Raw genomic sequence first — 15,011 nt, 5'->3', positions numbered from 1 at the left:
ACAAGAAGGGAAAAACCTACTTGCCCTCATCCTCATCATTCTACCCGTAGCAGATGCATCTGTCCATGATAGTATTGTTAGGAGTAACCACTTCGCAGTCTTGTGGAGACAAAGTCCTGTATTCACTCTGAGGATACCCTCCATCATGTGTGGCACTGCCACCGTGCTAAATGGGATAGATTCAGAACAGATCAAGCAGCACAAAACTGGGCATCCATGAGGTGCTGTGGGCCATCAGCAGCAGCAGAATTGTATTCAACCACAATCTGTAACCTCATGACCAGGCATATCCCCCACTCTACCATTACCATCAAGCCAGGAGACCAATCCTGGTTCAATGAAGAGTGCGAGAGGACATGGCAGGAGTGGCACCAGGCATACCTAAAAATGAGGTGCAAACCTGGTCGAGCTACAACACAGGACTACATGCATGCTGAACAGCATAAGAAGCATGCGATAGACTGAGCTGAGCGATCCCATAACCAATGGATCAGATCAAAGCTCTGCAGGCCTGCCACATCCAGTCATGAATGGTGGTGGGCAAATAAACAAGAGGCTCCATACACATCCCCATCTTTAATGATGGGGGAGCCCAGCACATCTCAATAATCTTTAGCCAGAAGTGTCGAGTGGATGATCCATCTTGGCCTCTTCCTGAGGTCCCCAGCATCACAGATGCCAGTCTGCAGCCAATTCAATTCACTCCACATAATTCCAAGAAACAGCTGAAGGCACTGGATACAGCAAAGGTTATGGGTCCTCACAACATTGTGACTGCAGTACTGAAGGCTTGTGCTGTAGAACTAGCTGTGCCCCTAGCCAAGCTGCTCCAGTACAGCAACAACACTGGCATCTACCCGACAATGTGGAAAATTGCTCAGTCTGTCCTGTCCACAAAAAGCAGGACAAAATTCAATCCGGCCAATTACTGCCCCATTAGTCTACTCTCAATCATCACCAAAATGATGGAAGGAGTCACTGACAGTACTATCAAGCAGCACTTACTCAGCGATAACCTGCTTACCAATGTTCAGTTTGGGTTCCACCAGGGCCACTCTGCTGTAGACCTCAATGCAGCCTTTGTCCAAACATGGACAAAAGAGCTGAATTCCAGAGGTAAGATGAGAGTGACTGCCCTTGATATCAAGGCAGCATTTGACCGAGTGTGGCATCAAGGCGCCCTAGCAAAACTGACATCAGTGGGAATCAGGTGTGTCACACTCATGAGGAGTGCAGCAATGAAAATGCAGAACCAAACTGAAGAGTTGTAAAAAAAAAAAAAAAATTGGAACAATTTTAAAGAGACTGGTACATGTGCTATCAATAAAATGGAGGACAAGACACATAACCCTCAGCATCTCTTGCACTCAAATCCATATCTGTGTCTACTAAGACTGAAAACCAATTAAGCCCCATCTACATAGAAATGCGCAGAGCAATTGCAGACGTCATCAATGTGTGCGAACATTTGCCAGCTTGCCAGTATGCATGCGCGTGCTGGCGTCACCACACAATGACATCATCGCCGTTTAATAGCCGCGATCACTGGCTCCATCCCCCCCAAATAATACCCCACTCCCTCTTGCCCTCCCGCTTCAATCACCGCTTTCAATTTCCCGCTCCATCCCGCCTTGCCGCTTCCCCCCTCAGCCACTCACTCCACGCCTCACCGCTTCCTCCCTCCCCCGACTTCTTGCTCCCAGCCTCATTGCTTCCTCCTTCAGCTGATCATTCCCCACTATGCCGCCTGAAGAAGGGGCGGGGAACAAGCCACTGAAGCAGCAAGGTGGGGAGCGAGTGGCCGAGGGGGGAGAAGCGGCGAGGGTGGCAGTGAGTGGCTGAGGGAAGGCAGCGGCAAGGCGGGGAGCGAGTGGCCGAGCGGGGAGAAGCGGCAAGCAGACGAGTGCAGAAGGGAGCGGCAAAGAGAAGCTCAGTGGCAGGAATAAGCGGGGTCCTGTTAGGGATGGGATGGAGGCAGCAAACGCAGCCACTGTGGGGATTTGGGTTTAAGACTGTGTTTGCTTTTTGTGACAAATTGGGCAGCGCCATCTTTATTACTGGCAGCTGACAGAGACGTCGCCGACAGTGACGTTTCAGTGGATGAGGCTGCATTTGCGCGTGTGCCAGTACTCCGCATTGTCAGCAAACACAGCCTTTAATAAAATCTGCAATAAATTGCTGAGATCAGTAAAAGTGACGTTGAAGCTGTCAGATTGTTATCAAAGCTCAAATGATTGACTAATGTTCTTTAGGGAAGAAAATCTGCCATCCTTGCATGGTCTTCCCTATATGAGACTCTAGTCTCAGAACCATGTGTTTGTGACTTAACTGCCCACGATGTCACTAGAGAGTCATTTAGCTGTATCAAACTGCTATAGTGGTTCATGTAGGTGGCCCACCACCTTGTTTGGGTAACCAGAGATGGGCAATAAATGCTAGTCTTGCCAGCGATGTGCCCACAATCTTTTTTTCTTTCAAGATCTGTTTTTGCTGGTTCTGGTTAAGGACACAGGGAGTACCCCATACTCTTCATCAAATAGTATCTTGCCATCCTTGACATCAACTGATCAGGCAGTTGGGGGACTGGTATAAGATTTGATGCAAGAGGTGGCACCCCTAACAGTGCAGCACTCCCTGACGACAGCATAGAGCAGGGTAACTTGAGTGGGTCTGGTGGATTGATGCAAGTCTGGCTAATTGGGTGAATAGCCAGAGGAGTATGAACACTTGGTGCTGGAAGAGGGGAAAATATCTACCTGTTGAAAGACCCAACTAATAGTGACTGTGCTTTCTATTCCAGGTTATGCAGGTGGTACGGGAGCAGATCACGCGGACATTGGCCTCCAAACCCACCTCCCTGGAGCTCTTCCGCAACAAGGTGAATGCTCTGAACTACAGTGAGATTCTTAAACTCCGGCAGACAGAGAGGATGCACCAAGAGGAGACCCTGGCGCCACCAGTCCTGTAAGACCTTAGCATATCTGTTGGATGTAATGTGAAGTGGCGTTTAGTAACCAGATTTGAACCGCTTGGGGTTCGGATTGGTCTTCCTCCATCCCAAATGCACAAGGATAAAGAAAACACTTCTCTAAACTTCGTTGGCATTTTCTGGCCTTATAATCCAGTCACGGTTGGGTTTGGGCACTGGTTGGTATCTGTGCGGGTGCAGCTTCACACAAAGGGTCTTTCAAACTGGCATCCTCAAGACTGAATGTCGAACACAATTTTTTTCAGTCACATTAGGAAGAGGAGGAGGCCATTCAGCCCCTTGAGCCTGTTCTATTTTATCTGATCATGGCTGACCTTGACCATCTTTGCCAATATCCCTTAATACCCATTTTTTTCTCTCTTTACACAGATCACATCATCCATGTCCCAGTGCCCATATTCCCTTATGGTCTTGTGGCAAGAACGTTCCTGACCTGTCACCCTCGTGATTTTAAGTCAATATTCCTCATGAGCCATGACAAGTAGCGACTACAGAAGAATCCAGAACATCAGTCAGCCATTTCATTCGACAGCTGTATAGTGAGATAGACAAAGCTTTTGCTACTCTGCAGAGTCCCTCAATTAACATTTGATTTTTTTTTTACATTATTCTGTGCTGATTTAGGGACCCTTAGCCATAGAGAGGAAAAAATTCAGGGTTCCAACTTCCCTTTACCCCTAGTGATCCCTGGTAGAAAATGTTTATATATAGGTGTAGGGTAAGAACAAAATCGAGTTTAACTCACACTTCAAGAATGGCCTCAATGCCTAGGATTATTAGAACAGCAGGCTGAACCCGTCCGAATTCCAAACAGTAGGTGTAAATGGGAATCAATGTGGTCCATTGGAATTCCTTATAGTGGGAGTGAATGGAAAGGGGTTTGGTTTAATGGAATTCCTTACAGTGGATGAATGGGAAGGGGTTTGGTCTATTTGAATTGTTCAAAATGGGAGTGAGTGGGAAGGCATTTGGGGACAAGACATCAATGTGCAATGGAGCAGGAGTTGAAAAGTTATTTCCTCGTACCCACAGCCAGCAGGGCAGGCTCCAGGTCACAGGTTACCACTGATGATAGGATATACACTTAGGGCAGGGTAAGCAAAATGGCTTTGTTAGTCCTTTCACAAGGATTCCAGCAATCCAGCTGCTTGGAATCCTGCACCTATTCACACAGGTGAAAGCAAACTATGAAATCTGGAACCCCAGCCTGTGAGACGTGTTGTAACCCCCACCAATTACTGCACTTAACATGGAGGACCGCTGTGTCCCTATCCCAATCCAAATTTAAATTTCAATTCAACAAAGAAAAACATTGAAGCAGCATTTATAAACAGTGTGAAAGTTAATTTTGTTTCATGGGTTTTGGAGGTAATTTCTGACTGTGTGTACATGCATGCTTGTGTTCATGTGTACATGTCTGTGTGTGCACGTGTGTTTGTGTGTGTTCTTACATGTTCTGATGAAGGGTCACTGACTTGAAACGTTAACTCTGCTTCCCTCTCCACAGATGCTGCCAGACCTGCTGAGTATTTCCAGCATTTCTTGTTTTTATTTCAGATTTCCAGCATCCGCAGCATTTTGCTTTTATTTTAGTTCTTACATGTGTGTTTGTGTGGTAGGGACTATTAACACACGTCTCTTCTGTCACCCAGGGAGTTGAGGGAGAGACTGAAGCCGGAGCTGATGGAACTGATCAAACAGCAACGTCTCAATCGCCTGTGTGACGGGACGCTCTTCCGCAAAATCAGCAGCCGGCGACGCCAAGGTAGATCCTCCAGAACTTTTTAAAATTCTTTCATGGGAATGCAGTGACTGGGGTACAGTTCCGCATGTACTGGAAACAGTTGGGTCCTTAGCGTCTCTGGGTTAGGGAGAGAGCAATTGTCTAAGGTTCCCACTATTGATGGTTGCCCATTGAGTCCTGTTGTCATGCACCTTATGTTGGAATAGCCCACAGGAAGGTACTGCCTACAATCACAAATGAAGAATAGATTCTAGGGTGAGGTGGCATGGAATTATACCAGTAAGAGGCAGTGACTTCTGGTCAGGAAGGGGGAAATTTGTGAGGGAGGAGTTGGACAAACTTAGAATAAAGTCACGCTGTGCTGTAAAGAGGCAGTACACACAGTTAATGTGTTGGAGAGGGGACCAACAACAACTTATTTTGAGATATTCCGAGTCTCACTCACAAACCAGTTTTCCATTTTAGATGCTGGTGCGGACAATAGTTTCTCAGGTGTGTGTAGCAAGAGCCAAGTTCGGGGCAGCATGGGTGGCTCAGCTGCATGGGCAGGAAGGAAGAACAGTAGAAGAAAAATAATGGTAGGGGATTCGATAGTTTGGGGAATAGACAGGTGTTTCTGCGGCCATAGATGTGAGTCCAGGATGGTATGTTGCCTCCCTGGTACTTGCCTCCCGGTCACGGATGTCACAGAATGGCTGCAGGACATTCTTAAGTGGGAGGGTGAACAGCCAAAGGTTGTGGTTCACCTTGGTACCAACGATATAGGTAGGAAGAGGGAGGAGGTCCTGATAGCAGATTTTAGGGAGCTAGATAAGAAGTTAAAAAGCAGGACCTCAGAGGCAATAATCTCCAGATTACGCCCAGTGTCACGCACTAGTGAGCATAGAAATAGGAGGTTAGAGTTGATGAATGCGTGGCTGGAGAGATGGTGCAGGAGGGAGGCCTTTAGATTCCTGGGGCATTGGGACCAGTTCTGGGGGAGGCAAGATCTGTACAAGCTGGACCGTTTGCACCTCAATCAGGCTGGGACCAATATTCTTGCTGGGAGGTTTGCTAGTGCCATTGGGCAGAGTTTTTAAACTAGTTTGGCAGGGGAATGGAGACCTGAGGGTAGACTCAGATGGAGCAAAATCAGAAATGGAAATGGAAGGCAGAAAATTAGTGTGTGAGTCTGGAAGGCAGAGGAAACAAAGGATAGAACATATTTTAAAAAGAGTTTGGCAGTGCTCAAGTATATATACTTCAATGCAAGGAGTATAGCAAATAAAGCAGACAAGCTGAGGGCACAGATAGAAATGTTGCAGTATGATATCATAGCTATTACAGAAACATGGCTTAAAGAGGGACAGGAATGGCAGCTCAATGTTCCTGGTTACAGAGATAGAGAGGGGATAAAGAGGGAGGGGGTGGCAGTTTTGATTAGAAAAACAATTAGAGCTGTGAGGAGGGATATGTTAAAGAATTATCAATTGAGGCCTTATAGATTGAGATAAGGAACAAAAATGGGGTAATCATGCTGTTGGGAGTGTACTATTGACCCCCAAACAGTCAGAGGGAGATAGAAGAGCAGATATGTAGGCAAATCTCTGAGAACTGCAAAAACAAAAGAGCAATAATAGTAGAGGATTTTAACTACCCCAATATTAACTAGGATGGTTTTAGTGTGAAAGGAATGGAGGGAACAGAATTCTTAAAATGCATTCAGGAGAGATTATTTGCCCAGTGAGGGCACGGTTGTGGACTTAGTTTTAGGTAATGAAACTGGGCAGGTAGAAGGAGTGGCAGTGGGAGAGCATTTTGGTGCTAGTGATTATAATTCAGTCAGTTTTAACATAATTATGGAAAAGGGCAGAGATGGAACAGGAGTTAGAGTTTTCAATTGGGGCAAGGCCAATTTTACTAAACTGAGGAATGATTTAGCAAAAATGGACTGGAAACAGCTACTTGAAGGTTAATCAGTGTCAGAGCAGTGGGAGGCATTCAAAGGGGAGATTCAAGAAGTTCAGAGTAAATATGATCTCAGAAAGCGAAAGAGTGGGACAGCCAAATTTAGAGCCCCCAGATGTCAAGGAGCTTACAGAGCAAGAAAAGGAAAGCTTATGTCAGACACCGAGAACTCAGTACTACAGAAAGCCAAGAGGAGTATAGAAAGTGGAGGGGTGAAATCAAAAAGGAAATTAGGAAAGAAAAGAGAGGGCATGAATGATTATTGACGAGCAAAATCAAGGAGAAACCAAAGATGTTTTATCAATACATTGAGAGTAAGAGAGTAACTAAGAAAAGAGTAGGACCCATAAAAGACCAAAAGGTAACCTACGTATGGAGGTGGAAGATGTGGGTATGGTTCTTAATGAATATTTTGTGTCTGTCTTCACAAAAGAGGGGGACAATGGGGACATTGTAGTGAAGGAGAAGGACTGTGAAATCTTGGATGTGATAAACATAGGGAGAGAAGTATTAAAGGGATTAACATTTTTGAAAGTGGATCAATCACCAGGGCCAGATGAAATGTCCCCCAGATGTTAAAAGAAGCCAGGGAGGAAATAGCGGAAGATTTGACTATAATTTTCCAGTCCTCACTGGATACAGGTGTGGTGCCGGAGGATTGGAGGTCTGCGAATGTTGTACCTTTGTTTAAAATAGGAGCGAGGGATAGTCCGAATAATTACAAGCCAGTCAGTCTAACTCAGTACTGGGCAAATTATTGGAATCAATTCTGAGAGACAGGATAAACTTTCACTTAGAAAGGCACAGATTAATCAAGGATAGTCAGCATGGATTTGTTAAGGGGAAGTCGTGTCTGATTAACTTGATTGACGTTTTTTGAGAAAACAACAAAGAAGATTGATGAGGGTAGTGCATTTGATGTGGTGTAAATCGATTTTAGCAAGGCTTTTGACAAGGTCCCACATGGCACACTGGTTAAAAAAATAAAAGCCCATGGGAATGTAGCAAATGATCCAAAATTGGCTCAGTGGCACTAAACAAAGGATAATTGTTGACGGGTGGTTTTGCGACTGCAAGGCTGTTTCCAGTAGGGTTCCGCAGGGCTCAGTACTGGGTCTCCTGCTTTTTGTGGTATATATTAATGATTTGGACGGAAATGTAGGGAGAATGTTCAAGATGTTTGCAGATAACGCAAAAATTGGCAGCATGGTTGATGGCGAGGAGGATATCTGTAGACTGCAGGAAGATGTCAATGGACTGGTTATGTGGGCAGAAAAGTGGCAAATGGAATTTAACCCAGAGAAGTGTGAGTTGATGCATTTGAGGAGGTCAAACACGGAAAAGGAATACACAATAAATAGGATACTGAGAGGTGTGAAGGAAGTGAGGGACCTTGGAGTGTATGTCCACAGATCCCCGAAGGCAGCAGGACAGGTCGATAACATGGTTAAGAAGGTAAATGGAATACTTTCCTGTATTAGCCAAGGTACAGAATGTAAGAGGCTACGCTGGGACTATATAAAACATTAGTTAGGCCACAACTTGAGTACTGTGTGCGGTTCTGTTCACCTCATTACAGAAAGGATGTAATTGCACTAGAGAGGGTACAGAGGAGATTTACGAGGATGTTGCCAGGACTGGAAAATTGCAACTATCAGGAAAGATTAGATAGGCTGGGGTTGTTCTCCTTGGAACAGAGAAGGCTGAGTGGAGATTTCATTGAGACGTATAAAATTGTAAAGGGACTGGTTAGAGTGGATGGGAAAGGCCTTTTTACCTTAGCAGGGGCATCACTGGTGAGGGGGCATAGATTTAGTGATTGGTAAAAAGATTAGAGGGGAGATGAGGAATGCTTTTTTCACCCAGAGGCTGGTGAGGTTCTGGAATTCACTGCCTGAAAGGGTGGTAGAGGCAGAAAACCTCATCTCATTTAAAAGGTGCCTGGATGTGCATCTGAAGTGCCGTAACCTGCAGGGCTACGGACCAAATACTGAAAAGTAGGATTAGGCTGGGTGGCTGTCTTTTTTCGGCCAGCGCCGACACAATGGACCAAGTAGTCTCTTTCTGTGATATAATGTTCTATGATTCTAAGTGAGGTAGAGAAGTGGAGAGGTGTAGGGAAGGATTTCCAGAGTTTAGGGCCTAGGCAGCTGAAGCTACAGCCACCTATGGTGGCACGATTAAAATCAGGGACGATCAAGAGGCCAACATTTGAGAATTGCAGATATCTCTGAGGGTTGTAGGGCTGAAGGAGATTTCAGAGATAGGGAGGGGTAAGGCCATGTAGGGATTTGAAAACAAGGATGAGGACTGAAATAAGCACATGTCACTGGTGATTCAAATGGTAGGTTTTGATGATTATGGTTTAGAATCATAGAAAGTTTAAGGCACAGAAAGAGGCCACTTGACCCATCGTGTCTGTGCTGGCTGTGCTGCCAGCATTTGGTCCGCAGCCCTACAGATTATGGCACTTGAGGTGCATTATCCAGACACCTTTCGAATGAGTTGAGGGTTTCTGTCTCAACTACCCTTTCAGGCAGTGAGTTCCAGACCCCCACCACCCTCTGGGTGAAAAGGTTTTTCTTCATCTCTCCTCTAATTTTTCTACCAATCACTTTAAATCTATGCCCCATCGTCACTGACCTCTCTGCTAAGGTGAATAGACCTTTTACCTCCACTCTATCCAGGCCCCTCAAAATTTTGTACATTTCAATCAGATCTCCCCTCAGCCTTCTCTGTTCCAAGGAGAACAACCCCAGCCTATCCAGTCTTTCCTCATAGCTGCATTTTCCCAGTCCTGGCAACATCCCCATACATCTCCTCTGTACCCTCTCTAGTGCAATTACATCCTTCTGTAATGAGGTGACCAGAACTGCACACACTAAAGTTGTGGCCTAACCAATGAGTTATACAGTTCCAGCATAACCTCCCTGCTCCTATATTCTATACCTCGGCTAATAAAGGAAAGGATTCCATATGCCTCCTTAACCACCTTATCGACCTGTCCTGCTACCTTCAGGGATCTGTGGACATTCAGTCCAAGGTCCGTCACTTCCTCTACACTTCTCAGTATTATCCCGCTTATTGTGTATTCTTTTGCCTTGTTTGACCTCCCCAAATGCATCAACTCGCACTTCTCCAGGTTGAATTCCATTTGCCACTTTTCTGCCCATCTGACCAGACCATCAATATGTTTCTGCAGCCGACAGCTATCCTCCTCGCTATCTACCACACGGCCAATATTTGTGTCATCTGAAAACTTCTTGATCATGCCCCCTACATTTACGTCCAAATCGTTAATATATACCACAAAAAGCAGAGGACCCAGTACTGAGCCCTGCGGAACACCACTGGAAACAGCCTTCCAATCACAAAACCACCCGTCAACAATTACCCTTTGTTTCCTGCCACTGAGCCAATTTTGTATCCACCTTGCTGCATTTCCCTGGATCCCATGGGATTTTATTTTTTTAGCCAGTCTGCCATGTGGGACTTTGTCAAAACTCTTGCTAAAATCCATGTAGACCACATCAACTGCACTACCCTCATCTATCTTCCTTGTTACTTCAAACAATTCGATCAAGTTGGTCAAACAGATCTTCCCTTATCAAATCCATGCTGACTATCCTTCCATTAACTTGTACCTTTCTAAGTGACAGTTTTTCCTGTCAATCAGAATTGATTCCAATAATTTGTCCACTACTGAGGTTAGACTGACTGGCCTGTAATTGTTCGGTCTTTCCTTCGCTCCCTTTTTAAATATTAGCAATTCTCCAATCCTCCGGCACCATACCTGTATCCAGTGAGGACTGTAAAATGATGGTCAGACCTTCTGCTATTTCCTCTCCTGCTTCCTTTAACAGCCTAGGGTACATTTCATCTGGCCTTGGTGATTTATCAACTTTCAAGGATGCTAATCCCATTAATACTTCCTCTTTCCCTATGTTTATCACATATAATACTTCACACGCCTCCTCCTTAACTACAATATCTGCATTCTCGCCCCCTTTTGTGAAGACAGGCGCAAAGTATTCATTAAGAACAATACCACATCTTCCGCCCCTACACATAGGTTACCTTTTTGGTCTTTTATTGGCCCTACTCTCTCCTTAGTTATTCTCTTACTCTTAATGTATTGATAAAACATCTTTGGGTTCACCTTGATTTTGCTTGCCAATATTCTTTCATGCACTCTCTTTGCTTTCCTAATTTCCTTTTTGATTTCACCCCTCCACTTTCTATACTCCTCTCGGCTTTCTGTAGTATTGAGTTCTCGGTGTCTGACATAAGCTTTCCTTTTCTGCCTTATCTTACCCTGTAAGCGCTTTGACATCCATGAGGCTCCAGATTTGGCCGTCTCACCCTTTTTCTTTGTGGGAACATGTTTATTCTGAACCCTTTGAAACTCCCCTTTTGAATGCCTCCCACTGCTCTGACACTGATTTACCCTCAAGTAGCTGTTTCCAGTCCACTTTTGCTAAATCACTCCTCAGTTTAGTAAGATTGGCCTTGTCCCAATTGAGAACTCTAACTCCTGTTCCATCTCTGCCCTTTTCCATAATTATATTTACACTGACTGAATTATGATCACTATCACCAAAATGCTCTTCCACTGCCACTCCTTCCACCTGCCCAGCTTCATTATCTAAAACTAAGTTTAAAACTGCGCCCTCTCTTGTTGGACTTGCTACAGACTGGGCAAAAAAGTTCTCCTGAATGCACCTCAAGAATTCTGCTCCCTCAATTCCTTTCACAATAGAACTATCCCAGTTGATATTGGCGTAGTTAAAATCCCCTATTATTACTGCCCTATTGTTCCTGCATTTCTCAGAGATTTGTCTACATATCTGCTCTTCTATCTCCCTCTGACTGTTTGGGAGTCTATAGTACACTCCCAGCAGTGTGATTGCCCCTTTTTATGTTCCTTAGCTCAAGCCATATGACCTCATTTGATGCACCTTCCAAAATATCATTCCTCCTCACAGCTGTAATAGCTTCCTTGACCAAAATTCCCACTCCCCCTCCTTTCTTATCCCCCTCCCTATTGTGTCTGAAAACCCTGTAACCAGGAAGGCTGAGCTGCCATTCTTGTCCGTCCTTAAGCCATGTTTCTGTAATAGCTATGATATCATACTGCCTCGTGTCTATCTGTGCCCTCAGCTTATCTGCTTTATTTGCTATATTCCTTGCATTGAAATAGATACTCTTGACCACTGCCAATTTCTTTTTTTTTTATTTTCTAACCTTTGTTTCCTCTGTCTTCCAGACTCACCATTAATTTTCTGCCTTCCATTTTCATTTCTGTTTTTGTCCCAGTTGAGTGTACCCTCAGGTCCCCACCCCCCTGCTAAACTAGTTTAAACCTTCCCCAACAGCACTAGCAAAACCCCCCGCAAGGAACTCAATCCCGGCTCTGTTCAGGTGCAACCCGTCCGGCCTGTCCAGGTCCCATCTCTCCCAGAGCCGGTCCCAATGTCCCAGGAATCTGAAGCCCTCCCTCCTGCACCATCTTTCCCGCCACGCATTCATCTGTTTTATCCTTCTATTTCTATACTCACTTGTGCGTGGCACTGGGAGTAATCTGGAGGTTACTACTTTTGAGGTCCTGCTTGCTCATTTCTTACCTCCCTAAATTCTGACTGTAAGACCACATCCCTCTTTCTACCTATGTCGTTGGTTCCGATGTGGACCACGACTGCTGGCTGTTCACCCTCCCCCTTCGGGATGCTCTGCCCGAGAGGTTTTATTTTGAGCGTTGATCCCCTCCCCACGAGGTGACATTTTGCTGTTGCTTGCCTTCAAGCTTTGACATGGCTCATGGTTGGGGTTAAAGGTCAGATGCATGACCTCCTGCAGAGAAGGCATTGTGGTAAAATTGACAGAGCAGTTTAAGCAGAGGAAATCTATTGTCTGCCAGCGCTGGGGGTGGGGAGGGGTACATTTTATAGCTGTTCACTGCTTCCGCTGACAGCATTTTATTGCTGTGAAGTGACTGCAATACAGATTCCTAGAGTACAATTAATATATGGCACTAACCCTCAAGGGGTGTGGGGGAGGGCTGGGGTCAGGGAGAGATCAATATTATTAAATTGAAAATCACAGCCTTGCTGTTTTGAAAGCTGTGGTGCCTCATTGGAAGTGTGTGTCATTGGGCCTTATCTGGAAACTGTTTAATTTCCGTCCTGGTGCCAATACGATCAGATTTAATTGGAATAGGCAGCCCTGTTATAAACAGGCTGTAAATCACCCTCTTTGAATCTCGCCCACAGCAGCTGCCACTGCACGCCAACCTGTATCGGCTTGAGGTGTTTGGCCATGAGGGGCTTTGATCCACAGCTGCCAATTAGTCAAAACACAATGAGCTTGGATGATTCTACATTGGCCTCAATGCCCAAGGCTTGATTGGGAGGGGTCATTCAGTTCAGTCAGGGGCCCTGCTGCACATTGGCTGGGAGCAGGATTGGCCAGAGAGATTTAGGGAGAGAATTGCAGAGCTAAAGTTATAACTAAGTTACACCTATCAGGAAAGGCTTTTTCCTCTCAAAGAGAGGGGTGACCTGCCACAAGTCTTTGGATCATGAAAGGGATTAATAGAGTAGATGTAGTGAAGCTGTTTCCACTCGTGGGTGAGATCAAAATTACAGGCCATGAATATGATAGTCATCAATAAATCCAACAGGAGATTCAGGAGAAACATCTTTACCCAGAGAGTGGTGAGAATGTGGAACTCGCTACCACAGGGAGTAGTTGAGGTGAATAGCATAGATGTATTTAAGGAATCACAGAATTGTTACAGCACAGAAGGAGGCCATTCAGCCCATTGTGTGCCTTCTCCCTGTAAACCTGCACATTCTTTCTTTTCATTTAACAGTCTAATTCTCTTTTGAATGCTTCAATTGAACCTGCCTCCATCACACTCTCAGGCAGCGCATTCCAGACCTTAACCACTCACTGCGTGAAAAAGTTTTTCCTCATGTCACTTTTACTTCTCTTACCAAATACTTTAAATCTGTGCCCTCTCGTTCTCACTCCTTTCATGAGTGGGAACAGATTTTCCCTATCTACTCTGTCCAGACCCCTCATGATTTTGAATACCTCTATCAAATCACCTCTCAGCGTTCTCTTCTTCAACGAAAACAGTCCTGACTTCTCCAATCTATCTTCACAAGTGAAATTCCTCATGCCTGGAACTATTCTCGTGAATGTTTTCTGTACTCTCTCCAATGCCCTCACGTCTTTCCTAAGGTGCAGCGCCGAGAACTGGATGCAATACTCCAGTTGAGGCCGAACTAGTGTCTTACAAAAGTTCAACATAACTTCCTTGCTCTTGCACTCTATGCCCCTATTAATAAAGCCCAGAATACTTTATGCTTTATTAACTGCTCTCTCAACCTGTCCTGCCACCTTCAATGACTTATGCACATAAACGCCCAGGTCCCTCTGCTCCTGCACCCCCTTTAGAATTGTACCCTTTATTTTATATTGTGTCTCCATGTTCTTCCTACCAAAATGAATGATTTCACATTTCTCTGCATTGAACTTCATCTGCCACCTGTCTGCCCATTCCACCAACATGTCTGTGTCTTTTTGAAGTTCTACACTATCCTCCTCACAGTTCACAATACTTCTAAGTTTCATATCATCTGCAAACTTTGAAATTGTGCCCTAGACATCAATCTCTAGGTCATTAATATATATCAGGAAAAGCAAGGGTCCCAGCACTGATCCCTGGGGAACTCCACTACAAACCTTTCTCCAGCACAAAACACATCCATTAACCACTACTCTTTGTTTCCTGTCACTCAGCCAATTTCGTATCCATGTTGCTACCGTCCCCTTTATTCCATGAGCTGTAACTTTGCTCAAATGTCTGTTGTGTGGCATTGTATCAAATGCCTTTTCAAAGTCCATACACACCACATCAACAGCATTGCCCTCATCAATGCTCTCTGTTATCGCCTCAAAAAACTCCAGCAAGTTAGTTAAACATGATTTTCTCTTAAGAAATACATGCTGGTGTTCTTTAATTAACCCACATTTGTCTATGTGACTATTAATTTTGTCCCGAATTATTCTTTCTAGATGTTTCCCCACCACTGAAGTTAAACTGACTGGCCTGTAGTTGCTGGACTCATCTTTACACCCTTTTTTGAACAAGGGTGTAAGGTTTGCAATTCGGCCGTCCTCTGTGTTACGACCAAGGTGGGAGGAGTGCACTGTCTTTTCTAGTCCCACTTCTCTGCATGTCACAACATATATTTGTTAAATGTTTACCCAGTTACCGATGCGATCAATCATATACTCTATTCTTTATCCCAGAATAAAATACAC

General features: G+C 44.9%; 1 protein-coding gene across 8 annotated transcripts in view; it reads left to right on the top strand.

The window, feature by feature from the left end:
- Positions 1-15,011, top strand: part of elmo3 (engulfment and cell motility 3) — a 201,421-nt gene that overhangs the window by 162,882 nt on the left and 23,528 nt on the right. For all 8 annotated transcript variants that reach the window (XM_068049746.1, XM_068049748.1, XM_068049743.1 and 5 more), the window contains 2 exons: positions 2,801-2,964; positions 4,642-4,754. In XM_068049746.1, the coding sequence (XP_067905847.1) occupies positions 2,801-2,964; positions 4,642-4,754 (277 nt within the window). The remainder of the gene's footprint in view (positions 1-2,800; positions 2,965-4,641; positions 4,755-15,011) is intronic.

Source organism: Heterodontus francisci, chromosome 17 (assembly GCF_036365525.1).
Source record: "Heterodontus francisci isolate sHetFra1 chromosome 17, sHetFra1.hap1, whole genome shotgun sequence".
NCBI classification, from domain to species: domain Eukaryota; kingdom Metazoa; phylum Chordata; class Chondrichthyes; order Heterodontiformes; family Heterodontidae; genus Heterodontus; species Heterodontus francisci.
The sequence above is the reverse complement of the archived record's forward strand: the minus strand, read 5'-3'. Positions and strand labels throughout refer to the sequence as shown.